General features: G+C 45.3%; 1 protein-coding gene across 1 annotated transcript in view; it reads left to right on the forward strand.

Moving 5' to 3' along the window:
* The window catches only part of LOC130130426 (neurotensin receptor type 1-like), a 60,226-nt gene extending 40,791 nt beyond the window's left edge, over positions 1–19,435 (forward strand). The window contains exons 2-3 of the mRNA XM_056300136.1: positions 14,796–14,997; positions 19,356–19,435. Of these exons, the coding sequence (XP_056156111.1) occupies positions 14,796–14,997; positions 19,356–19,435 (282 nt within the window). The remainder of the gene's footprint in view (positions 1–14,795; positions 14,998–19,355) is intronic.
* The last annotated feature ends 8,484 nt before the right edge of the window (positions 19,436–27,919 follow it).

Raw genomic sequence — 27,919 nt, forward strand, 5'->3', positions numbered from 1 at the left:
AATGGGTATAGGTGAAGGTGCTACAAAAGAAATGCAGACCACCATGCAAGAGCTTGCCAGACTGCGAGATGAGCTCACCAGGTTAAATGGTGAAGCAAGGGCTCAGAGAGCAAGTGATAACAGTGCACCCACACGTTCATACATCTACTTTCCAAGAGAACGCCAGATCCAAGCATTTAGTGGGGAGTGTGGTACAGACAGGAGATCTGTCGAAGAGTTTATTGAAGAGGTTGAAAGGGTTTTAAGATACAGAGAGCAAACAACAGAAGAACAATGTGACTATATACTATCTCTATTGCATGGCCCTGCATTGGAAGAGGTGCGACTATGCATGAGGGGTCAGTCAGTGGGGCCCAGTGATTTATACTCTTACCTGAGCAATGCATTTGGGGAAAAGCGCAGTTCCACACAGCTTTTGCAGACCTTTTACAACCGTAACCAAACTGATGGAGAAGACCTCCGTGACTACTCCCATGCACTATCCCAGATTTTGAGCTCTGTAGTGAAACAGTCCACAGATGTAATACCTAATGAGAAAACTGTGCTCAGAGACCGGTTTATTGAGGGTTTAAGAGAAGCAGCACTCAGGCGTGAACTCAGGAAAATGGTTAGGGACAAACCAGAGAGCAGTCTTCTAGATGTGAGGAATGAGGCCCTCCTGTGGGAGATGGAGGACAGCAGGTCTCATCGTCCCAGGGTCATAAAGAGCAACCAAGTTACATCAGGTTCCGGAAACCCAGTGCTCTATTATTAAAACAAACAATGACCAAGGTATTGCATTAAATGATGTTCGGAGAGCAGTAGCCCATCAGGAAAAACAGCTAGCAGAGTTAGGCAAAACACTCGCTGATCTAGCCTTTGCTGTAGGTGAACTGAGTAAGCGCAGCACTCAACAGACATTCCTAGAGCCCAAGCCACGACCTAGACCCCAGCCAAAGTTCACACCAGATGGTCAGCCTATCTGTTTCAAGTGTAGAGGCATAGGTCACATTGCAAGAAAATGCTCACAGGCCAGAGGGGGTCAAGGGGACGCAACACCTAGTTCTTATGTAGTGCAGGAAAACTCGCACCCTCAGTTGTCATGAGCCACACAACTCGAGGGGAGGAAGCTGGCTCACCAAAAGAGACTCCAGACAGAAGCAGGATCTTAGAGTGTGCAGTCGGAGAATGTAAAACTGTTGAGGTGAAACTACGAGGTGTTACAGTGTCCTGCTTACTTTACACTGGTAGCCAGGTCAGTACAATTTCTGAGTTTTTTTTCAGGGAACACCTGTCAGTGAAACGCGAAGACATTCACCCGGCATTTGAGTGGTTAAAGATCACTGCAGCTAATGGATTAGACATACCCTATATGGGCTATGTGGAGCTTGATGTAGAAGCCATGGGTCTGACTATCCCAGAGCGAGGTTTTCAGATAGTTAAAGATTCTGAACACTCTTCCTCTGTTCCAGGTCTAATAGGGATGAACATTGTCAAAAAATGCAGAGAGCTAGTACACACTGAGTTTGACACCACACTGCAGGAGAGGTTTGACTCAAACTGGAGAGAGGCTTTTAATCATCTTCATGCAGTACATGCAACAGACAGACTCTCTTTCGCTAGGGTAGCTGGTAAGGATGTAGTCCATATACCTGCTTCATCTGCTGCTACAGTTATGGCTAGGGGACTCAGGACTGTGAGTGAGGATGGTTCTTTTTTGTTGTTGCTGGAGTCTGTGGGTGTCCCCGTTCCTGGAGGTTTGGTTGTTGTGCCTACTTTGGTTTCATCGGGCAATCACATTTTTCCAGTCCGAGTCATGAACATGTCTGATGAAGATATCTGGCTAGGGCCATGGACTAGGCTAGGGGTGTGACTCAGGTAGACTGTGTGAAAAGTGATGAGCTTTGTGAGGTACAGTTCCAGAGAATCTCAGCAGACACTGAACAAGTGAGTATCAGTGAACACCCCGAAACACCGACAGATGTGCAGGAAATTCTCGGCAAGCTCAATTTTTGTGGTAGCCCAGAACAGCAAGCACAGCTGACTTTGTTACTGGAGAAGTACTCTTTTGTGTTTGCAACAGAAGATGAAGATCTAGGCCACACTGACAAAGTACAACATGAGATCCATCTGACAGATGACATACCTGTAACACAGCCATACAGATGAATCCCACCCACACAGTACAGTGAAGTCAGGGAACATATTGGCAAGCTGCTTAAAAAAGGGGTCATTCAAGAAAGCTCTAGTGCTTATGCTTCGCCCATAGTACTAGTGAGAAAGGCAGATGGTAGTCTGAGGCTATGTGTCGATTACAGGAAACTCAACTCAAAGACAAGACGTGATGCATTCCCGCTCCCGAGAATTGATGAGAGTTTTGATGCGCTGAGAGGGGCAAAGTTCTTTTCGACCATAGATCTTGCGAGCGGATACCACCAGGTAGCTATGCATGAGAGAGATCGGACTAAGACTGCATTTACTACACCGTTTGGTCTGTATGAGTACGTGAGAATGCCTTTTGGTGTTTGTAACGGTCCAGCTACATTTCAGAGACTTATGCAAGTTACTATGAATGATCTCATTTTTCAGATACTCCTGGTCTACCTAGATGACATCTTGGTTTTTTCAGAGACATTTGAGCAGCATTTGGAGAGACTTGAGACTGTGTTTAAGAGACTGGCAGAGACGGGCCTTAAGGTGAAGTTGCAGAAGTGTGCTTTTCTACAACAGTCAGTAAAGTTTTTGGGTCATCAGGTGTCAGCAGAAGGTATAGGAACTGACCCCTCCAAGGTCTCTGCTGTTAAGAACTGGAAGGTCCCAACCACTGCCAAAGAGCTGCAGTCGTTCTTGGGTTTCTGTAGTTACTACAGGAGATTCATTCGAAGCTTCTCACAGATTGCCGGGCCACTGCATGACCTAGTCAACAAATGTTCAGGTGTGAAAAAAACAGGGAAAGTAGGTCACCAGTTTTGTAATATGTGGACACCAGAGTGTGACTCTTCCTTTGAGCAGTTAAAGGAAAAACTTACCTCTGCTCCCATTTTGGGTTTTGCCGATTTCACACAACCATTTGTAGTTGAGGCAGATGCTAGTCAGCATGGATTAGGCGCTGTATTGTGTCAGCAGCAAGGTGACACCAGACGTGTCCTAGCATATGCTAGCCGCAGACTACGCCAGGCTGAGAAGAATGACCGAAATTATAGTAGCATGAAGTTGGAGTTGCTTGCCTTAAAATGGGCAGTTGCTGAAAAATTCAGGGGTTACTTGCTTGGTTCAAAGTTTGTTGTCCTGACTGATAACAATCCCCTCTGCCACCTCAAGACAGCCAAGTTAGGTGCTATAGAGCAGAGGTGGGTAGCGCAACTGTCTGTTTTTGATTTCGAGGTTAAGTACCGTCCTGGTTGCAGTAATGCCGCCGCAGATGCTCTCTCTAGGCAGGGGTTTGCAGGGGAGCCTGAAACAGACCCTGACTCGGATTTTGACGACTGTATCACTGTGTGTAACCTGATTGAGCGAGGAACAGTTCTGGATCCTGGTCTTGTCTCTAGAGGTCTGGAGTGGTACAAAGTGAGACAGATCCGTGCTGGGGAGTCGAGGTCTGGTGAGACAGGCACTAAACAGGGCAACAGCCCCACACTGCCAGGTTATACCAGAGAGGAGCTGGTAGGTTTTCAGGCCGGTGACCCCACCCTAAAAGAATTTAGGGCATTTTGGGATCGGGGGAGGAGGCCATGTCCCAGAGAGAGAGCAGCCCTGTCTAGTCAAGTGAAAAGATTGTTGAAACAATGGAGATGCATACAACAACGAGAAGGGTTGTTGTACAGGGTTATCACAGACCCACGTCATGGAGAAGTGTGGCAGTTACTCGTGCCTAGTTGTTTGAGGGACCAAGTTCTAGAAAATGTACATAACAACATGGGACATCAGGGCATAGAGCGCACTGTAAACCTGCTAAGAGGGAGGTGTTTTTGGGTAGGGCTATGCGAGGATGTGGAAAGCTGGGTTAAAAACTGCGAGCGGTGCATTTTGACCAAGATGCCTCAGCCAAAAATCCATGCTCCAGTTCAGGCATTCCTGGCCTCCCGACCTCTAGAAGTGGTGGCTGTTGATTTTACAGTGTTGGAGGCAGCTTCAGATGGCCGTGAAAGTGTCCTTGTTGTGACCGATGTGTTTACAAAGTTCACACAAGCGTATGCTACCAAAGACCAGAAGGCTGACACTACAGCTAAAGTTTTGCTCAGGGAGTGGTTCATGAAATATGGGGTCCCAGAGAGACTGCACTCAGACCAAGGTCGAAATTTCGAGAGTGAAATTATAGCAGAGCTGTGCAAACTCTATGGGGTTAAAAAGACACGAACAACTCCCTACAGGCCACAGGGAAACGGTCAGTGTGAAAGATACAATCGCACACTCCATGACTTGTTAAGGACACTCCCACCAGAGAAAAAAAAGCGTTGGCCAGAGCATCTGTCTGAAGTAGTATATGCATATAATGTCACTCCTCATTCCACCACAGGGTACTCGCCTTATTATTTGCTTTTGGGGTACAGCCACATCTCCCAGTAGATGCTTTATTAGGGCGTGAGTGTGTGTCAGACAGGAAACAGGATTGGTTGTCTGTTCATCAGGAGAGACTCCGACAGGCACATGAGAGAGCCAGAGAGTACTCAGAGCAGAAGGCAGCTGAGAGGATCTCACTGCAAAATGAGAAGGTGTATTGTCCTCCTGTGGCCATTGGTCAGTTGGTTTTCCTACGTCACAGACCCCCAGGTAGACATAAGATTCAGGACACATGGACCTCAACAGTCTACAAGGTAGTTGACATCCAGGGTACCACACACACTGTTGAACCTTTTGAGGGAGGTCCCATTAAAAGAGTTCATAGGTCAGAGTTGCGACCTTGTGCGAAACCAGTTCCCAAACCAAGAACTAGAACTAGGTTACAGACCACTACACAGCCTGTAGCTGAGGATGAGCCTGAGTCACCTGAGGCTGATTTTGTTATTGTTGAGGAAGTCATCCCTCGCCGGCTTGTGCAAGTACCTAACCTGCCTGTTGCAGCAGAAAGTGTTAGTTTACCTGTGACAGCACCCACAGATGAGAGTGACGGTGAAGGACCTGAGGAAGGTTATTCAGATATGAGAAATTGTGGCACAGAAACAGAATGTGTTAATGATGTGCATCCAAACGTTAGCGACAGTGACTTGCCCATTATTGAAAACAGGGACAGGCCCGCACTAACAGATGATGCTGGTGGAGCAGGACGTAGAACCTATGCACCTAAACCTGCCATTAGGCAAAGCAAGCGGGAAATGGCTGGATCTCATTCAAACCCATTTCATCTGCCAAAGTCAGCCTGTAATGCAGTCTCAGTCAGCACAGACATGGTCTCTAAGGTTTTGACAAGCCTGGGTGCTGCTCTCTTTGAAAAGGCCTTGCAGGGAGTATTTGAGTCAGTTCATGTTTCGTAGTCACCGAGGACGTTGACTATATTTGCAGGGGAGTATGTAGCCGGGTGGTAAATCTGTTAAATATGTTAAAAGATTTTCCACTTAAATTTAGTATAGTTTAACTGTTAATATATGTAATTGTTACACTGTCAAGCCATGTAAAATGTAATTTGATGTATTTAAATTGTGAGGCAGATTGTGAGTGTATTTTTATAGTTTTGGTTGTCATTGCATGTTTTGACCAGTAAGTGGCAGTGGCGGACTTTTATTGTAACTCCGTGCAAGTTATCCAAGTGCATCTTGGGTATTCTTTCTTTTTTTTTCTTGTGTGGAGCGCCTGAAGATTGCGGTGTGACAGTGCTCTGACTCCGTAGTAAGTAAGGGTAAATATCTTGTGAAATATACCTGTAACATTATTCCAAACAATATTGTATGTCGGTAATTTGACAAGATGGTTTGATTTAGACGCTACTGGAGTTGATGCTCGGTGATTTTGGGCGCGAGCCGTCGACCGCTGTTCGCCATTGCAGGCATGACAAGGTAATGTTGGCGTGAATAAAGCCACACCATGCCATTGTATTTGGGATGTAAAGGTTTTATATGCATTTTAATTCTGTTTAAAGGTAACTGACAGAGTGAGAAGTTGCGCGATCTTCAGGAAGTTCCACATGTCTTTGTTAAACCCTGTTTAACGTACATAGTCCACTGCCGTATTTTGCACCGTATTTTGTATTTATTATTTCCCTTTTTAAAATCTTTTCTGTTAAACTTGCCACATCTGTGAACATTTATGAGCTGTTTGCTCGAAAGACACAGGAATGTATGCACTCAGTAAAACGATCTGCATTCGAAGGTTCAAACAATAAAATTAAAGCTACAAGAACCCCGGAAGTAATTGTGTCCTGTGTGGTATCTAATTCCACGGGCTACATAATCATTATACCAATACTTATAGTAAGTAATGTTACAGTGGAAGAATAAATGATCCGTTGATTCTATGTCTGTCTTGCAGAATTGGCAGAAATTACAGTCTACATTACATTTTAATCCTATAAATTCACTGGAGGGGTAAATATCAGTAATTATCTTGAAGCGAACCTCTTTGGCTTTGGGGGGGATAGGGAATCGTTTTCTAATTTTATGGGCATTCAAAAGTGAGTACATGTCTAAAATACAATTCCTTCTCAAAGGGTCAGGATAGCATATCTTCAACGGAGAGTTTCTGATAAAGACATTATTGCAGGTTCTGTCGACAAATTTTAAGTTGTCAATCATTAAGGGGTGAAGTGTGGGGCTGACAGAGGAGTAGATAAGACACTGTGAGACCACCATCTTGAGTTGTATAGGGATCGCACCTATTACCATGTCATAGACCTTTACAGAGGAGGATAAACTATATTTCAAACACAACTCATTATAATTCAATAGATTGCCTCTGTCATCCATGATGTGTGGAATGGACCAAATACCCTTCTTCCACCACTCTTCCGAAAACAAAGATTTTCCCTTAAACAAGATACAGCTATTATTCAAAATTGGAACTGCATGGGGGGTAGAGTTGTGTTTAAACAAAGGTTTCCAATATTGCAAAACTAGTTTATGAAAGGCGGATAAACGTGACAGTATCTTGGACAGTTCAAAAGAAAAGCAATCCCTCTCAACTGTTTAAAGACTGCATTAGGAAGGGCATGCCAAAACACAGTCTCATCCATGACAAAGGCTTTCAGCCACTTCAGTTTGATCACACCATTCATAATGTCAAAATCAATGGCGTTCAACCCCCCGTTTTCATAACTTTTCAAGAGGCCACTTTCCCTGATATAATGACACTTGTTTTTCCAAATAAAATTGAAATTAGTTTGGTTTATGGATTTAATCATTCTTGATGAAATAGCCAATGAGTAAGCAGGATAAATAAATTTAGAGAGTCTCTCCATCTTGGTGAATAGAATCCTCCCAAACAGTAATGTCCCTCTATAACCAGCTGTTTAATATAGCTTCACACTTTATAATAATATTCTGAACATTCATCTCTTCTCTTGATTCAAGGTTTTTACTTAAGTTAATTCCTAAATATTTAACCTCAGTTTTAACAGGGACACCAAATAAAGAGCTAGAATGATGCTCATGTTTTGCCAGAAGTTCACATTTGCTTATATTCAGAGTTAAACCTGATGCTTTGGTGAAGAGCTCAAAATATTTAAGGGCCAAAGGGATCTGGGAGGCATTTTTTTAAGAAAAGTATGGTGTCATCCGCAAGTTGGCTTATCAATAACTTGTTGCCCAAGGCCTCTAGGCCCTCAATGTTATCATTTTTAATTAGAATGGAAAGTCATTCTGCTACAATAGTGAATAACAAAGGGGAGCTGCCGCAGCCTTGTCTAATGCCTCTCTTAAAACCAAATCTCGGGCAGGTACCACCAGGTAAGGACACACAACTGTTTATATCGTTGTATAACATGCTTATGACACCAACAAACGTTTCTCCAAAACCAAAATGATGTAGGGCTTGTAAGATGAAAGGGTGCTCAACAGAATCAAACGCTTTGTGAAAATCTAGAAACAGTAAGAATCCATCATCTTCAACTAAATCACTGTAATCTAGCAGATCCAGAAGCAGGCGGATGTTATTGTGAATAGATCTTCCCTTGATAAAACCAGACTGTGTTTCACTATTTGTGTTATACCTTCTTTCAGTCTGGCAGCTAACACTCCTGACATAATCTTATAGTCTGTATTTAGCAAAGTGATAGGCCTTAAATTATCCAGAATACTTTTATCTTTCCCCGGTTTAGGGATCAAAATTATTACCCCTTGTTTCATAGTTGGGGTCAGTTCCTGCCTTTCTATGCAGTCCTTTATTGCATTTAGTAATAATTCTCTAATATCTGACCAAAAACATTTGAATAAGTTTGCAGTAAGACCATCGGAGCCAGGAGATTTACCTGTAGCCATTTTTCGGATAACATAATCAGATTCTTCTATAAGAACGTCTGAGTCACACAAATCTTTGAAGGGTTGATCAATGCTGGGCAGGTGACCTTTAACCTTGTCAAAAAACTGCATCGAACCAGAGACAGAAAACGAAGAGGAGTATAGTGACTTATAGAAATTAAATACCTCATTTGCTATATCCTTTAGCTCAGAGGATTCAGACCCCTTAATAATAAGCTTATTTATTGTGGTTTTTTTAAGCAGCATTTCTTTCGCCTTCTTCCATCCACCTGGCCCGAGATCTCACAGATGCTCCTTGGGCTTTTTTAATGTAAAGCCCATCTAACCTAGACTGCAAAGAAACAAGATTGTCACTATGTCCATTACAGTTGTTATTGTCCTGATTATTATGTGTACATGCAGATGTTCTTAACAATGTACATTCATACTCTCTGTTTTGTCTGCACAGATTTTTACTAAAGCCAATAGAGTGCTCTCGAATCTTGTACTTCTGAAACTCCCATTTGCTGCAGTTAGAGGAGAGTTGGACGTCCTTTTTAATTTCAGAAATCAGTCTTCTAATATTGGCACGATAGTCCTCATTTTTCAACAGATCATCATTAAACTTCCAATAGCCTCTGGAGTTTAGAGGCTTCATGACTGGATTCAAAACTACCGAGACTAAACAATGGTCAGTTAAGGGGGCCTGTGCAATGGAAGAATTAAATGTAGCTCTCTTCACTGCCTCTGTACCGAGCCAAAAATCAATTCTCGACTTGCTGCTTGCATCAGGTTTAATCCAAGAGAACTGTTTTACGTTGGGATTTAAGCAGCTCTTCTTCTTCATTCGTGGACAGCGCCATGTTGTTTACAGTCTGTAACTTCCGGCAGAAAAGGAAAACGACGCTCAAAGATTGTGGCAAATGTAGGCCTTGGGTATGCGTTGGTACGACTGGACTATGAAAAGACTGTGAAAAGGTGTGGTCCGTCCGCACAGCGTCTGCGCCCTGTACTTCTGTGAGCGCCAGTGGCAGCTGGCCAGTAGAGGGCGCTGGGGCGCCGCCCCCTTCCAATATCAAGAGATGAAAATCTCCTTAAACATGTTAAATATGCTTTACTTGTACAACGCAAATAATGATGAAACACAAGTGTTTTCAGTCTGTCAGCAGCATTAAATATTGGTTCAAATGGTATTTGGGTGATTCCTGTCTGAATACATATATTTCCTGTCTGAATACATATACTTCCTGTCTGAATACATATACTTCCTGGGTGAGGGGCGCCGGCCCAACGATACCTTATGTAAGCCCTCAAACTTGTGGCGAGCAGGTGACCTGAGGCTGCTGTCTGATTGGTTTCTTCAGATTTTCCAGGGGGCGCAGTTCTGTGCGCCCCAGACACTCCCACTTTTACTGGCGGCGAATCGGTATTGTTTTAATGTTTTTTGGTTTAATGTGATTGGACAGTTCTCGTGGCTGTCAATCATGTTCACACCCACAACCAGCCCTGGCCTGAGTTGTCAATCATCCACCGTTTACGAACCCTGATAAAACCTATAGGCTACATTGTCCTTCTTAATAACTCTGGGACTGTGTGGACATTAAAGCAGCTGTCAGGTGTGCTGCGACAAGGTAAATTGCGCCCCCCCTCCCAAAAAAAACCCCAAAAGTTTAGCACCAGATCGTCCTTAAATGTGTGATACTTTCGTGAGAGAACATGAGGAGACAGAGACCCTTTGTGCACAGGTGCGCAAGAGCTCCACAGATGGAGAGAGCGTGCTCAGGAAAATACAATGCTGGCGCGATAGAAAAGAAAGGTTGATATGCGAAAACTGGTCATTTGCCTTTGTTATATACAGACATACACACATAAATACACAGCTATAAGTGCTACACATCTCCTTCACTGCACATCTGCACGTACGTGTTTATTCTCCTCATGTCTGTCACCCAGTATAATAACACAAGTCACTTCAGTGACTGATGTATTGCACAGCGCCATCTATTCTGCACTCTGTCACAATTACTCCGACAGCACCACTTCTACTGCTGTCTGTGTTTCTCTGTCCCTCTCCTTATTCCTGCTTTCTCCATCATTTATCCTCAGTGCCTTCTACCTCTTTTACATTCTGCCAACGGCGGAGAAGCACGGAGAGGAGGCAATGGCTCCTGCAGAAACGCCCCCTCCTGGATCTGGTCGGTTTGCCCTCGTGGAAGGTGTTTCTGTCACGTGTCTGGGCACCATGGGGGCTGCTCAAAAATCACTAAAACAAACAAGGGGGGCTAAGGCGGAGACAGACTCCTCATCATTTCTACTCCTCCGAGTCTGTTCAATACTGTAGATCCACCACGGTTTAAGAGGTCGGCGTGGCATTCCACCTCCCTCGTCAGCCATCCTCCCTCTTCCTAATCCTGCTCCCCTCTCTAATTGCTGCCCTGCCTGTGTGAGCTCTCGTGTCTTTTGTCTTAATCCGTTTGGACAACAGGGATTTTTGAAATACTCGACACACTAGTGATGTTTTCATATGCTACTGCAGCTTATGACAGCAGTAATGAAGGCCTTATACTACCTGGAAGGGGTAGTTCGGTATCTGTTTTTTTTTTTTACTGTGTTCTACTTACATAGAGTCTGACAAACTCCTCAATACCTTTTTTAATGTGTGCGCGTGCAGTCTGAAGGCACGCTGCACGTGGCCTTGCGTAGCTCAGTTGCCGGATGTGTGCCGACATCAGTAGCAGCTCCTCTCCAAAGAGGAACAAGATCAGGTCAAAACCTACATGGCTGGACTATACATGGTCACTGTTCGAACGTGGTAGGATCTGTAACGTGAATTCCTGGATATGAAGTGTTCATCTGCAACTTTCTGTAGTGGCTCCAGTATATGTGTGTGTGTGTGTGTGTGTGTGTGTGTGTGTGTGTGTGTGTGTGTGTGTGTGTGTGTGTGTGTGTGTGTGTGTGTGTGTGTATATATATGTATTGTAACGCACACGAATAAGTAGACACGCTAGCCCTTGGCACTGGTCGGACCCTTTAGTCGAGCGGTTAACGTTGTCGCCTGCGGTGTGGGAAATCCGAGTTCGTGTGACGATCCGGCCGAACTGCTCCCTAATTCGCTGCTATATATATATATATATATTGTGTACTGAAGTAGCATATCACATGACGTGGTTAAGATATGTTCGAGTAAAAAAAGGTTATGAATGCAGTGGCTAGAACAACCCTTTCCACTCATATCCCGGGATGTTTTTTTTTCTTTCTTAAACCAGGTTTATTTCTAGGTCTACCCTCTACTTCAAAAAGATTAGACTTATTCTGGAGGGCTGTGCTGGGTCTAGCTTCCTTTAAGCGTTGTATTATGCTCGCTAAGATAGTAGCTGTGTTCTCTGAGATTAACCAACGTGTAGATAAAACACGTGACTACAGCTTCCTGCCTGAAGCAAATGTTTGCCACGTTCACGTTTATCCGTTGAAGTGGACGCCGTTTACAAATGACTTTGTACAGAACCCTGTGCAGATCAGCGGCAGCTGCAGGACACCCATATGGTGGAGACCATATGATGGAGGCCATATGGTGGAGACCATATGATGGAGGCCAAATGGTGGAGACCATATGATGGAGTCCATATGATGGAGGCCAAATGGGTGAAACAAACCACTGCCACCTCCACAGTGCTGATCCAGTGGTCTCCCCAACTGAGCCAAACATTTCTACGTATGCACTGGAGAGCTATGCACTGGAGAGAAGAGGAATGAAAGTCAGTAGGAGCAAGACAGAATGCATATGCGTGAATGAGAGGGAGGACAGCGGAATGATGAGGATGCAAGGAGGAGAGGTGACGAAGGTGGATGAGTTTAAATACTTGGGGTCAACTGTCCAAAGTAACGGGGAGTGCAGGAGAGAGGTGAAGAAGAGAGTGCAGGCAGGGTGGAGTGGGTGGAGAAGAGTGTCAGGAGTGATTTCTGAGAGAAGGGTACCAGCAAGAGTTAAAGGGAAGGTTTACAAGATGGTAGTGAGACCAGCTATGTTGTATGGTTTGGAGACGGTGGCACTGATGAAAAGACAGGAGGAGGAGCTGGAGGTGGCAGAGTTGAAGATGATAAGATTTTCACTGGGAGTGATGAAGAAGGACAGGACTAGGGACGAGTATATTAGAGGGACAGCTCAGGCTGGACGGTTTGGAGACAAAGCAAGAGAGATAAGATTGAGATGGTTTGGACATGTGTGGAGGAGAGATGCTGGGTATATTGGGAGAAGGATGCTGAATAAGGAGCTGCTGGGGAAGAGGAGAAGAGGAAGGCCAAAGAGGAGGTTGATGGATGTGGTGAGGGAGGACATGCAGGTGGCTGATGTGACAGAGCAAGATGCAGAGGACAGGAAGAGATGGAAACGGATGATCCGCTGTGGCGCCCCCTAACGGGACCAGACGAAATTGGTGGTAGTAGTAGCAGATACTTATACTACTCATATCTGTTTGTGTCACCTTTGAAGGAGCCACACATTTTTAGTCAGTGTACATTGATAATATAGTTCACTTATTGCACTTATAACATCTAACATAAATTATCATGATGAATAAGCATATATATATATATATATATATATATATATATATATATATATATATATATATATATATATATACACTACCGTTCAAAAGTTTGGGATCACCCAAACAATTTTGTGTTTTCCATGAAAAGTCACACTTATTCACCACCATATGTTGTGAAATGAATAGAAAATAGATTCAAGACATTGACAAGGTTAGAAATAATGATTTGTATTTGAAATAAGATTTTTTTTACATCAAACTTTGCTTTCGTCAAAGAATCCTCCATTTGCAGCAATTACAGCATTGCAGACCTTTGGCATTCTAGCTGTTAATTTGTTGAGGTAATCTGGAGAAATTGCACCCCACGCTTCCAGAAGCAGCTCCCACAAGTTGGATTGGTTGGATGGGCACTTCTTGCGTACCATACGGTCAAGCTGCTCCCACAACAGCTCAATGGGGTTCAGATCTGGTGACTGCGCTGGCCACTCCATTACCGATAGAATACCAGCTGCCTGCTTCTGCTCTAAATAGTTCTTGCACAATTTGGAGGTGTGTTTAGGGTCATTGTCCTGTTGTAGGATGAAATTGGCTCCAATCAAGCGCTGTCCACTGGGTATGGCATGGCGTTGCAAAATGGAGTGATAGCCTTCCTTATTCAGAATCCCTTTTACCCTGTACAAATCTCCCACCTTACCAGCACCAAAGCAACCCCAGACCATCACATTACCTCCACCATGCTTAACAGATGGCGTCAGGCATTCTTCCAGCATCTTTTCATTTGTTCTGCGTCTCACAAACGTTCTTCTTTGTGATCCAAACACCTCAAACTTGGATTCATCCGTCCACAACACTTTTTTTCCAGTCTTCCTCTGTCCAATGTCTGTGTTCTTTTGCCCATCTTAATCTTTTTCTTTTATTGGTCTGTCTCAGATATGGCTTTTTCTTTGCCACTCTGCCCTGAAGCCCAGAATCCCGCAGCCGCCTCTTCACTGTAGATGTTGACACTGGTGTTTTGCGGGTACTATTTAATGAAGATGCCAGTTGGGGACCTGTGAGGCGTCTGTTTCTCAAACTAGAGACTCTAATGTACTTATCTTCTTGCTCAGTTGTGCAACGCGGCCTCCCACTTCTTTTTCTACTCTGGTGTGAGCCTGTTTGTGCTGTCCTCTGAAGGGAGTAGTACACACCGGTGTAGGAAATCTTCAATTTCTTAGCAATTTCTCGCATGGAATAGCCTTCATTTCTAAGAACAAGAATAGACTGTCGAGTGTCAGATGAAAGTTCTCTTTTTCTGGCCATTTTGAGCGTTTAATTGACCCCACAAATGTGATGCTCCAGAAACTCAATCTGCTCAAAGGAAGGTCAGTTTTGTAGCTTCTGTAACGAGTTAAACTGTTTTCAGATGTGTGAACATGATTGCACAAGGGTTTTCTAATCATCAATTAGCCTTCTGAGCCAATGAGCAAACACATTGTACCATTAGAACACTGGAGTGATAGTTGCTTGAAATGGGCCTCTATACACCTATGTAGATATTGCACCAAAAACCAGACATTTGCAGCTAGAATAGTCATTTACCACATTAGCAATGTATAGAGTGTATTTCTTTAAAGTTAAGACTAGTTTAAAGTTATCTTCATTGAAAAGTACAGTGCTTTTCCTTCAAAAATATGGACATTTCAATGTGATCCCAAACTTTTGAATGGTAGTGAATATATTAATGAAAACTCCTGCAAAGAGCATAACTACAATAATGAATATAATCAGGATTATTTGCTGAGCAGCAGACATGGTGTCTATTGGGCCATGACACACTGCTGTTCAAACACGTTCGGAGTGAAACCCCTACTAATTCTACCCATCGCTTTGTCCCCCTCTACAGGTTAATGCGTTTTTGTCCTTCGTGTTTCCCATGGTCGCCATATCCACGCTGAACGGGATCATAGCGAACCAGCTGCTGCGGATGTTCCGAGAAGCGGAGCAAGACAACCGGGTCTGCATCGTCGCGGGTAACCCCACCATGCTGAATGTGACGGTGGAGCCCAACCGCGCCCAGTCACTTCGGCACGGAGTTCTGGTTCTTAGTAAGTGCGTGTGCACACGCAAACACACGCACGCACGCACACGCACACACACACACAACAGTGTCACAGAGATCTTTTCAGATGACTGCTGAAATGTTGTAGTCGTTCACGCTTTATGAATAAGTTCAGTAAGTAAGTATCAGATGATCTTGTGCAGGTGGTGCAAGCTGAAAGAGACTGGAGACTGCAAGGTGGTGACAGGGGGGGAACGTAGCTAGGCAGCATCGGATGGTGGTCGGTAGGATGACTTTGGAGATCAAGAAGAGGAAGAGAGTGAAGGCAGAACCAACGATCTAATGGTGGAGGTTGAAGAAGGAAGACTTGTGTGGAGTTCAGGGAGGAGTTAAAACACACTGGGTGATGGTGCGGAAATAGTGAGGGACACAACGTGGAAGGTACTTGGTGTGTCATCAGGACAGAGGAAGGAAGACAAGGAGACTTGGTAGTGGAATGAGGAAGTACAACAAAGTACACAGAGGAAGAGGCTGACAAAGAAGAAGTGGGATAGTCAGAGAGATGAAGAAAGTAGACAGGAGTACAAGGAGATGCAGCGTAAAGTGAAGAGAGAGGTGGTGAAGGCAAAGGCAAGGGTGTATGATGAGTTGTATGACAGGTTAGACACTACGGAAGGAGAAAAGGACTCGTACTGATTGGCTAGACAGAGGGACCAAGCTGGGAAGGACGTGCAGCAGGTTAGGGTGATGAAGGATAGAGATGGAAATGTGCTGACAAGCGAGGAGCGTGTGCTGAGAAGGAGGAAGGAGTACTTTGAGGGGCTGATGGATTAAGAAAATGAGAGAGAGAAGGTTGGATGATGTGGGGATAGTGAATCAGGAAGTGCGGTGGATTAGCAAGGAGGAAGTGAGGGCAGCTATGAAGAGGATGAAGAGTGGAAAGGTGGTTGGTCCTGATGACATACCTGTGGAGGTATGGAGGTGTTTAGGAGAGATGGCAGTGGGGTTTTTAACTAGATTGTTTAACACAATCTTGGAAAGTGAGAGGATGCCTGAGGAGTGGAGAAGAAGCATACTGGTACCGATTTTCAAGAACAAGGGCGATGTGCAGAACTGTAACAACTACAGAGGTATAAAGTTGATCATACACATCATGAAGATATGGGGAAAGAGTAATATCCATCCATCCATCCATCCATCCATTCATTCTCCAAACAGCTTATCCTGCTCTCAGGGTGGGGGGGATGCTGGAGCCTATCCCAGCAGTCACTGGGCAGTAAAGGTGAGTACAGGCGGCAAAGGTAGATGAGTTTAAACACTTGGGGTCAACTGTTCAGTGTAACGGAAGGGAGCTGAAGAAGAGAGAATCAGAATCAAACTCGGGTTTATTGGCCATGTAGGTTTGCACTACATGGAATCTGACTCTGGCGTCGTGGCTCTCTCAGTGTACTTAACATAGAATAACAACACTACAACACAACAGTCTTCACATATATACACAAGGACTGACTCATACAGGCGAAATAAGAGGCGATAAAGTGCAGGGGTGCAGAGAATACGTATATCACACACTCTGGAATAGATGTTACAGACATGCCTGAGGTAGATGGTGTCGTCTGACATTAAATGAGGAGTGAGACAAATATCTCTTACAGTAAATTCATACGAACTTCATATGCTCAATGAACAGACACACAAGTGCACACGCTCGAGTGTCCCAGTCATGGAGTGCACCATGTTTATAACCTGCAGCAGAACAACGCCACAGCTTTGATTGCCATGGTGTGAACCCAGAGCCTCCTGCCATCCTGTCCTGCAGGACATTACCTATCTTGGTGAACTGTCACCATGGTGGGTAACAGAACTTGTATATCGTTCAAAGAGGTCATCTCCCTTTGCCCTCACCTTCTGCCAGGACCCCCCAGGACCACTTCCCGTGACACTCAAAGGGTTTTCACACATTCCTCTGTTATCAGGCCCTCGCCATATGGCAGAGGATGGGGCACTTTTAACACCTCCTTTGTCCTGCTACACATGAGCCCCCAGGCACAAGTTCAGACAAGGTAAACGTAGTATAGCTGATCTGTAGTCAAAGACTAAAAGTAAGCAACGTAAACTGCCCACACATGACAGAGCATACCAGAATACGTACAACAGACAGTTACACTATAGTACATATAAAATGGTTGGATTTATTTACTTGAGTGCAGGCTGGGTGGGCTGGCAGGAGTGACTTGTGACAGAAGGGTACCAGCAAGAGTTAAAGGGAAGGTTTACAAGATGGTTGTGAGACCAGCTATGTTGTATGGTTTGGAGACAGTGGCACTGATGAAAAGACAGGTGGTGGAGCTGAAGGTGGCAGAGGTGAAGATGATAAGATTTTCATTGGGAGTGATGAAGAAGGGCAGGATTAGGGACGAGTATATTAGAGGGACAGCTCAGGTTGGACTGTTTGGAGACAAAGCAAGAGAGGCAAGATTGACATGGTTTGGACATGTGTGGAGGAGAGATGCTGGGTGTATCGGGAGAAGGATGCTGAAGATGGAACAGCGAAGTCCTTGGTGTCTTTACCTCTGCCATAGGTACAACCCTGCAGTAGATACTAACACATACACCAGTATTTTCCTTCTCGTTATGTATATCGGTACCCTCTTGCAGTGAGGTGCGTGGATCCATATTGTTATCTCTTTCACTTTTTCTCCCCAATTGTGCTTGGCCAATTGCCCCACTCTCCCGAGCCGTCCGGGCCTCTGCTCCACCCCCTCTGCTAATCCGGGGAGGGCTGCAGACTACCACATGCCTCCTCCCATACATGTGGCGTCCCCAGCCGTTTCTTTTCACTTGACAGTGAGGAGTTTCTCCAGGGGGACGTAGCACGTGGGAGGATCACACCATTCCCCCCAGTTCCCCCCCCCTCCCCGGGCAGGCGCCCCAACTGACCAGAGGAGGCGCTAGTGCAGCGACCAGGACACATACCCACATCCAGCTTCCCACTCGCAGACACGGCCAATTGTGTCTGTAGAGACACCCGACCAAGCCGGAGGTAACGCGGGGATTCAAACTGGCGATCCCTGTGTTGGTAGGCAACGGAATAGCCCGCTACGGCACCTGGACGCCCCTCTTCTTCACCTTTAACACCGTTTGTGTAGTGAGCAGAACCTGGTATGTACCTCTCCAATGCAGAGAATGCTAACGTCGCCCCCCTCAGACACTTCACCAGGACCCAGTCACCAGGCTGGAAAAGAAGAGTCGCTTCTGTCCCCGTCCCCCTGCTCCCAGTTGTCTAGGACGGTCCAGTAAGTCATCCACTTTGTTAATGCTGACTATGTCAGCAGAAGGCGGCGCTATTGAGAATCGTTTGATTAATGTGACAAAGCTAATGTGACCAACGTAATTTCGCGTCTCTTCTCCCGTGTAAGTGAATGGCGTGATGTGAGTCTTCCCTGTGCTCGTGTAGTCTGTCCTCCTGCCAGGTCTACGTTGTGATAGCTCAGGTCCTGGGCTGTTCCGGTGGCATTCTGGTCACCGCTTGGCGTCCTCCTCATCACATTCTTATAGTCCTATTGTAATTCTGTTATCCTCTTTCTGTGTTGTGTTGTGTAAATTGTGCAAACACATCATCCACTGCACGTTGTCCGTCTTGGGAGAGAGATCCTCCTCTGTTGCTCTCCCTATTTTTTCACCCTGTTATAAAGGGTTTTTTTAGGGAGGTGTTCCTTATCCGATGCGAGGGTCTAAGTACATGATGTTGATTTGCTGTAAAGCCCCCTGAGGCAAATCTATAATTTTTGACTTTGGGCTATACAAATAAAATTGACTTGATGCCCCGTGGCGTCCCAGACCCTGAGGCATGTACTCGTGATTCCATTCACAAAGGCCCTGAAAGAGGGGGAGGATCTATCATGTTGTGGCCTTAAGGAGTCAAATTCAGCCACATGTTTACTAAATGGTATTGGAAAATAGGTAGTGCCAATTATTTCTTCTACCAAGGCCTTGGGCATGGTTTGCATTATTCTTTCATAAGTCTCATCCACACTTTGAGAAACACAACATTTTGACACACTTCAATACAATATGGTTAATATCATGTGTAGCCTCAAGTGGTTCTTCCTCACTTGCTGTTATTAAATTCACATCTCCACAGAATCAGTAAGTAGATGATCTATGCAAGTTGAAGAGGACATTCCTGAGCACCAAATATCATCAAGTCTTGTTGGTAAATTAACAATCTGGGATGAATTACCTACAATACTTACATCACTGTACGTGTATTGTATCAGTGTTAAGGTTTTCAACAAAATATATTTCTCTGCCAGTACCAGTGCATGGTGCATATGTCCTGAAGGTACGGTGTGTCGGAGCTAGTAGGCTGTCTGTAGCAACAGCCCACTAATCACCAGTAAGGATTATACTATTTGTCTTTTCTTGTCTGGCTATTGTACAATACTGTGTCTTTCATTATCAACCAAAATTGTTTCATATAATTATGTCTGGGTACAGAGTGTTTGCAGGTAAATTTCCACGACATACGTAGAGGTTCCACCAAGATGCTAACCTGCTGACCTTTTACTGATGAGGTCACCAATCCACGTACGGGACAGTCCTACAAGGCTGACAAAACCTCGAGCCCAAATAATAAAGTTTGGTTTTTGTTTTTTTTGCAGTCGTTCTTTCAGGAAATGTGACACAGCAAATGGCCTAATATTTTGGAAACCTTTTAGTTAAAGGAAATTAATTGACGCATGATTGATTCAGTGGAAATTGGATTACTCTATCAAGTTTTAGAAGTGGGTTTAGATTTAAACCAAGCGGTGATGGTTGTTGGGGTTTTGTTGTGTGCGATGACGTCTGTGTGTGTGTCTGTGAGAAAGAGATGATTTTTAATAGTTGTCATGACCTATGCAAGCAATTCACAGATTAAATGGGAAGTATAATTCAATAAGGGTGAGTACAGCCACCAGATGGGTCAAATTGTGGTTCTAATATTCCCGCTTACTGTTGTTGTGTATGCAGGCCTGTCCTGATGTAAAATCAGCGCCTCTTGCACTTTCACAATAACCCAGTTGGATTCACAGTGACAGACTCGTTTACTGATTCAGGGTGAGGGACTTTGAAATGATCCCTAATAATATTCTGACGCAGATTGCCAGCTACGTTACCATTGTGTAGAGGCGTAATTAGCAGGACCATAATTTGCATTAAGTTTTCTATTCGTCACCGATATTTTCAGGCTTGACTGTGGCGGTGACCGGAATTGGAAATTGATATCAGCTCTACTTCCGTCTGTCATCACTCTCTCTCTCTCTCTCCCCCTCTCTCCCCTCCCTCCCCCCTCTCTCTCTCCCCCATCTCCTTCTCTCTCCGCTCCCCCCTCTCTCCCCTTCTCTCTCTCCCCCTCCCCTCCCTCTCTCTCTCTTCCCCTTCTCTCTCTCCCCCTCCCCTCCCTCTCTCTCTCTTCCCCCTCTCTCTCCTTCTCTCTCCCCCCCCCCCTCTCTCTCGCTCTCTGTTGTACATTTTAGCTTCACTCTTAAGTTTCTTACTTTCTGTTCATCTTTCTTTCACGTGCATAACCCTGGTCTGCCTGTCTGTGTTTTTCTCAGTTTCTGTCGGTTCTGTTGTGTACGTCCGAAAGGAACCAGTGCAGGGGTCCGGCAGGGTCAAGCCCGTAGGCACGTTTATTCCTATTCAGGGAAGGGAAATGCGGGATGTGTATGGTGCAACTAGAGTCCTGGATATGGGGTGTGTAAAAGACTATGTATCTGTGTGCAGGGCGAGTGTGGTGCGTGTGTGCAGGAATGTAAATGACTGGAGGGTGTTGGTGCGTGTGCGTGCTGGTGAAGCGCAAGTCCAGGAGTAGGGGTTCTGCGGGAGGCAGTGTGGGAGCACAAGGGAGGGGTCCGAGGAACACAAGGGACGCGAGGAAGACGGAGCCCGAGAAGCACCGGCACCGGGGGGTTCTGGGAGAACGGGGAAGAGAGACAGAATTAGGCTCAGGGATCACAACACAGGAATCGCAGGAGAAAACACAGCCAAAGAGTCTAGCGATCTACTGGGTAACTACCGTACTAGATGGCACAATCTGGCAACGACTGCACGTCGGCGTCCTCTCTTATAGCTGCCTGCAGATTGGCTTCAGGTGCGCTGATCACCGATGAGCCTCTGGTGCGTAGCTGCGCTCTCAACGAGCGCGCTGATTGAACCCAGCTGGGAGACTCAGGCGGAGACGCGCCTTGCGTCTGGACCACAACAGGTTCCTTTTCAACCTTCGGTCACTAAGCCTTAGCCGATCCTCTGCCGACTGCTTCATCAGCCAGCGGCAGTAACACTAGAACGGCCAAGCCGGTCATTTTGACCGTTTTGGATTTTCAAAGTTTAACAAATTTGTGAAAAATAAAAGATACAGACCTGCCGCTCCCTGAATGCGCCTAAAATTGCATATATTTACATTAAAATTAGTTTTAGATTAAAACGATCATGGCCGGTCAAAAAGACGGCTCGTAATTTGCGCGTCACCGTGCGTCATGTCAGTATCTATGACGTGTGTTGGTGGCATCATTTCCTTCGTGAAGTTCGTTGTTCTGTCGTAGAAACACACTAGCGCCCTCCAGTGCAGAGAAATAGTCTAAACTTGATGTGTGATTATGTCCAACATGTCTGGGTACAGACGCCGCTACAGACGCACCATGACTACCACCGAGGCGCTGCAGTATTTACAGGCGTTGGACAGCGGCCATTTTAAATTGTTTAAAAAATAGTATTAAAGTTGTTAAAATGTTAATTTTGGTGTCAGGTAGTTCCATAACAGACATACAAACATATGTAATGCATTAATATCTCAGTTGGGTATTTATCTTGACAGAATAGAGTTTAAAAACCGGCCGTCATTTTGACCGCCCATGGTCGTTTCAGGTAGGAGTGAAATCCCGGTCGTTCTAAGCCCGTGATTTCTCTTGTCACCCTCGCACCGTTTGTGGATATACATTTCCCAAATAAGTCTGTTCTCAAGGGAGTCCACTTCCCCAGGATTTTGTTTGTCTTTAATGACTGCCAAAAACGCGATTGGTATGCGAACGTGCGTGCGCGCGCGCGCGTGTGTTGAAGGAGGTTGTATACGAGTGTGACTGCAAGTATGTGTCCGTCTCCATTCTGTGGCTGATGTGCTTGACGCTCCTCGGCAGGGAAAAGACAAAACGTCGCCCTTTCGAGAAGGGTGGACGTTTTTACAAACATTCCGTGTTGGTGGATGTTACGCCATCCACAGTACGGAAGCTATAACAAACACTAGACTGCAACAGAACTGATGTGAAACACGTTCAGAGTCATCATCACTGATGTGACTGGCACATGCTGTTAAGCATCGTGTAAAGACTACTTGACCCGGATTTAACACCGACACCCACTGAGGCATGAACAAAGGAAAGGAACTTCCACAGGAAGTTGGAGCCATATGTCGTCACAGGGAAGGCATACAAACCGAATCCAAGCGTCTGTTGTAGATGGACTGTAGAAGGACTCATCATGTGGTGATAATCTCTTCTTTCAGAGTGATGCTAGATAAGTCTGTGTGCTGCCTGTGTTTGGACCTTTTGACCTCGCAAAAGACTCAAAAAAAATCCCAGTGACTTGCGATTTTGTCAGTAGTTACAGTAATTACAGTATTGTGGGTGTTTGGCTACTGAGAATGCGGACTTCAAGAAGAGTCGGCGAGTGAAATTGTTGTAGGCATGAAGGTTGCTGGTTCAGTGTTTGGAGCGGACTCCATGTCCACCTCGTGTTATCGTGCGGTCGTTTCTCTTCCTGTTTGCACAGAAGAGCGACCTCTGACCTTTCACGTGGTCTGACCTTGCTTCTCTCCTGCATTGTGCTCCGTGCCCTCCAGCTTCCTCCGCCCTCCCCTCTTTCCCCCCCCCATCCCCTCGGTGCGCTGCTGTGGCTGATTCTATCTTCAAAGCAAAGGTTTACTTTTAATCTTCTGTTTAAACTTGAAGACTTTCCTATCCCTCGATAGGACCGCCTCTGGACGTTTAGTACCCAGCTAGAGCTTCTTTTTTGCTTTTTTCTATTTTAAAGAGCTTGCATGTCCAGGAAGCAGTTTATTTAACTAAGCCGTGTCTTCATTAGATTCCAGCCTATAGCAGTGGGGGTGGTTGGAAGGGAACAGCAGCTAACAGGACCAAACAGACAGATTGTCGATGGCTGCTCACAGTGCATCAAACATTGCAGTGGTGGCTTTTGAACATTTCAAATGTTAAAAAAAAAATTCATACAAGTAGAGACAATGAGAACGAGGGAGCATCAATGCATGCAGGAAACACACACATAGTAAAATCAACATTGCAGTCTCCTCTTGCATGGCAGAGAAAATGGACTTATTTGAATTCACTGTGATTGCACTTTGACTATCAGATATGAGAGAGAAAGGCGGCGTAGACAAAACAGGCTGTTATTCACATAGAGCAGTGTTTCTCAACCCAGTCCTTAAGGAACCCCTATCCTGCATATTTTCTTTGCAACCCTGAATAGGTACCTGTTTGTAGTTATTCAACCAATCAGCAATGAATTTTGTCAGACGTTGCACACCTTGCATAATTAAGTGCTGCGAGATGATTGGTCGAGTAAGTACAAGCAGGGCTACCTATCCAGGGTTACAATGAAAATCTGCAGGATAGGGGTTCCTTGAGGACTGGGTTGAGAAACACTGACATAGAGATTAGGGGTCAAAAACTACGCCGCGTCTGCCTTAAAGTGACACTGACATCAAAATCTGAAAGTTCCTGTTGATAGGCTGTGTTCCGAGTTGGAATGTGACCACGGAGAAATTCAATGGCCAAAACGGCGCGTCTGCGGCCACTCGAGAGAGACCCGGAAGCGCGCCCCCGCGCTTTGTCATTCCGCGCTGCGAAGAGACGTCTGAGGATCTGCACACTTCCGGATCCCACCGCTGCCACCAGTGTAACCGGTTATTTTCTTGCCCGGTGCGGGATTCGATACGAGGTGTACTGCACCACAAGGCAACATCACTAACCGCTCGGCTAAAGGATCAGACCCGTTAGCTAGGGACTAACGTGTCTTATTAGTAGTTTACACTACGTATGAGAGCTGTGGATAACTGGATCCATGTCAAACGTCACCGCGCTACCGCTCAAGTTTAAAACCCTAAAATAAAAACGTTATATCCACGCACCTGTGTACTATTGTCGTTTGTAACAGATTTTGAGTTATGAAGTCAAAATACTCACTGAACTGTGGTATTAACCGACGTTATCGTCAGCTCACACCACTCGTATGAGCGGTAGCGGTAGCGCGGTGACGTCAGGAAGACAGTAGCCAATAGCTTTGAATTCATAAAACCACACCTATTTTCGGTTGATTCCCAATGTTAAAAAATGTGTTAAGAAAGGGCATGTCAGTCTCTCTTTGAGGGCAACGTGGGCATGCACCCATGGGGCCTATAAGCGTAAAAGGGCCCCCCGTCAGGCTCCACAGATATATGACACAAAGCTTGATCCCTTCTCCTGATAATTATCCAATCAAAATAAAATAAAAGTTGTTTCCAAGAAAATTAAATCTCGTGATTGATTATTATATTGATGAGATGTCTGGGCAAGCGGTGACTGGTGAGCAAGCGGCAATACACTGTATTGATTGGTTAACGGTCAAGGTGGGCGGGCATAGAGAGCAGGTGGCTTACACTGCACAGATTCAAGATCAGTTTTTCTTGAGCCAAGTCAAGGTTAAAAACAGTGGACTTTAATTTTTACCAGACCCACTATCAGTTAGGTTGCATCAGTGAGAAGTGCGCGGGAAAAATTGCCAAGCAGCAGAAAATGGGCGGCGTTAACCAAAAGCCCAGCAGGGCTGCCAAAAGAAAGAAGAGAGGAAAAGGAAGTGAAAGTAGCGGCCACAATAAAAAATACCCCGCTAATAAGTAGTTTTTTCAAAAAAGAGAAACAAAGTGAAGAACAGGACATTCCGATGGAGGATGTCGAGATAGCAAGTAACGATAGCCTGGAAGCTTCTACCATCGGTTGCAGCAAGGCACAGCCTCAGCTAGCTAGCAATGAAAACGTTAGCCTGGAAGTCTTTAGCTCCAGCAGCGACACACTGCCTCAGATAGTTAGCAATGAAAACGTTAGCTTGGAAGTCTTAAGCTCCAGCAGAGACACACTGCCTCTGCTAGCTAGCAACAAACATTTTAGCCTGGAAATCTTTAGCTCCAGCAGTGACACACAGCCTCAGCTAGCTAGCAAATGAAAACGTTAGCCTGATTGTCTTTAGCTCCAGCAGCGACACCCAGCCTCAGCTAGTTAGCAACGAAAACGTTAGCCTGGAAGTCTTTAGCTCCAGCAGTAACACCCAGCCTCAGCTAGCTAGCAAAAGAAAACGTTAACCTGGAAGTCTTTAGCTCCAGCAGCGACACACTGCCTCTGCTAGGGGTACAACAAGACAGGGAAAACGACGAAAAACGGGAGAAGAAATTGACAAAGACGGGGATGACCAACAAAGAAGTGGAAAGTAATGTTACTTCAAGCTCATTTGCATTATTATCATTTATCGTTATTTTTATTATTATTATTTCTTTCACGTTTCCTGTTTGACATCCTGTAGAGCCGGGTCCAAACTATGGACCCGAGGCACTATAGGGCAGATGTCACTTGATTGACAGTACTCGTCGTAATATGTGGGCTGTTCCGAGTAGGGCGATCTTCTGGACTGCACAGATGTTGATGTTGCCTGGGATACGGTTGGTGAACTTTTCCATTCATTTCTTCATGAGTCATAGAGCTCCGATGACCACTGGTGTTGTTTCGGTCTTCATTCTCCACATCCTGTTGATTTCAATCTCCAGGTATTTGTACTTGGTCAGCTTCTCTGTGACTTTCAGTGAGGTGTTTTTTTTTTTTTTCCGGATGGTGTTGACATGTCGATGAGCATGCACCTCTTTTGCTTCCTGTCCTTGATAACGATGTCGGACTTGTTGGCTTTTATCTCTCTGTCAGTGTGGATAGGCATGTCCCAGAGGATGGTGACATCATTGTTTTCAGTGACCGTTTTTGGCTGATGTTGGTACCACTTCTCAGTCGTCTTGATCTTGTAACTCCTGCAGATATTCCAGTGCAGGTATGTGTAACCAGGTTAAAATTAATGTTTTTATTTTATTTTGTTTGAGTATGAAATATCACCAAATCCTGTCTGTGTGCTGTTATTTGTGTTTACTACATTTTATTTTATGTCATTATTTACTTTTATGTATGTTTTCCAACGACCGTCATATACGTGTACTGTCGCTTTAAGAGAGAGGTCTTGTGGGTACACGGAAGAGGGAACGCGGGAGAGGCCATTTTTGTTTTGTGGGAGGAGTCTCAAGCAGCAATCGAGCCGAGTCACACGTGTTTCTTACCGTGGGACAGTTTTGCTGGTTGAGGAGAACGTAACCTTGAGTATCCCTGTAAGAAGATACTGCAAGCTGTGGGATAAAATACTTGTTTATCCTTTCTTACATCGGAGTCCCGTGGACGGTTTCTACTTCTAACGCACACGAGTGGAGTCCGGGCAGTGGTTGAACTTCGACCCCCACGTCCGTAAGAAACACCGCTCCCGCTGGAGGACTGGACGGTTGTCGAAGGGTTTGAAACCAAAATAAATGGCAAGGTGGGCCAAATAGAGTCCTGTGTGTCCCCGCTCCTTCCTTGATCATGATGATGATGATGATGATGAGAGACTGAGGGCCCCCCACAACACCTGGGGCCCCACCCAACTAGAACACAAGGCAGAGCTAATGATGAGAGTGACGGGCATGCAGCAGGCTGACCAGCACAGAACAGCATAGGACTGCCCCCGTTACATTGGTGCCGTGACCCTCCTGGATTCTGAGAGTGACATCAGTTGCTCGCCGCGGGAGGCTGCTGTCATCATCAAGCCCCAGACGTCCTCAGGTATTTCTACAGACTGTACACTCATGTTACAGTGGACTGGAGTTGAGCTGTGTGGACACTGGACAGTCATAGCTGTGGTTACCATGGACTGGGCTTGTGAACAGGACATTTGTATATACTGAAGGAAGAAAAACACACGAAAAAAAAAAGGAAAAAAAGGTTAATGTTGATGTGATTGAAGGACTCGTGTGAATAATCTTTTGATCTAAACTACTGGATATGTGCATATGTGATTAATCTATTGGTGAATTTGTTGATTGTGTGTGATTGTTTCAATCTCTTAGTGATTTCTAGATTCAATTATTTAAATGAATTGAGCTTTTCACTTTTTTATTTTATTTTTTATTTTATCTGAGTGTTAGAGGTAGGAACATGGCAGAGGGTGGTTCGTACGTAGGTGGGGGTAACATTGCTGATCAGGATCTTTTGGATCGCCAGTGTGCTATGGAGAGGGGGTACCAGTTAGATGTGGGTGGGGGTTTACGGCTAGGTGTAGGTAGGAGTTTCGGGCAGCTCTTAGAGGGCGGGGAACCAGACACCAGAGCACCAGGACCTAGAGACCCGACCACATTTGGCACTCCTCAGTTCACCTCCACACGCTACGTAGAACGGGCCAGGCCAGGTATCAGCGAAGGGGCTGTGCTGGGTAACAGCGAGCAGCCAGTGGGTGAGTTAGCCATGCTCATTACTCGGTTAGCAGAGAAGATAGGAGAGTCAATCACTGCTAAGCTGCAGGAAACACAAATGCTTAGAAACACACACACAGACAGTGCTAGGTCTGCTGAACAGTGTTCGGAGACAGTGCCTAGTGTTAGAGTAGTAATGCAGACAGACGCTAGGGAGCCTCCTATTTTCAGGGGCGACAGCTCTGATAAGTTTACAGTTCATGAGTGGGAGAGCCTTATGACTTTGTATTTGAGGAAGCGAGCCATTCCAGTTAGTGAGCAGTCACATGAGATTCTAGCTAAGCTTATGGGGAAAGCAAGGGACGTGGTGAGGATAAAGCTGCGCAACACATCTGTCGACCACATA

Source organism: Lampris incognitus, chromosome 2 (genome assembly GCF_029633865.1).
Source record: "Lampris incognitus isolate fLamInc1 chromosome 2, fLamInc1.hap2, whole genome shotgun sequence".
NCBI lineage: Eukaryota > Metazoa > Chordata > Actinopteri > Lampriformes > Lampridae > Lampris > Lampris incognitus.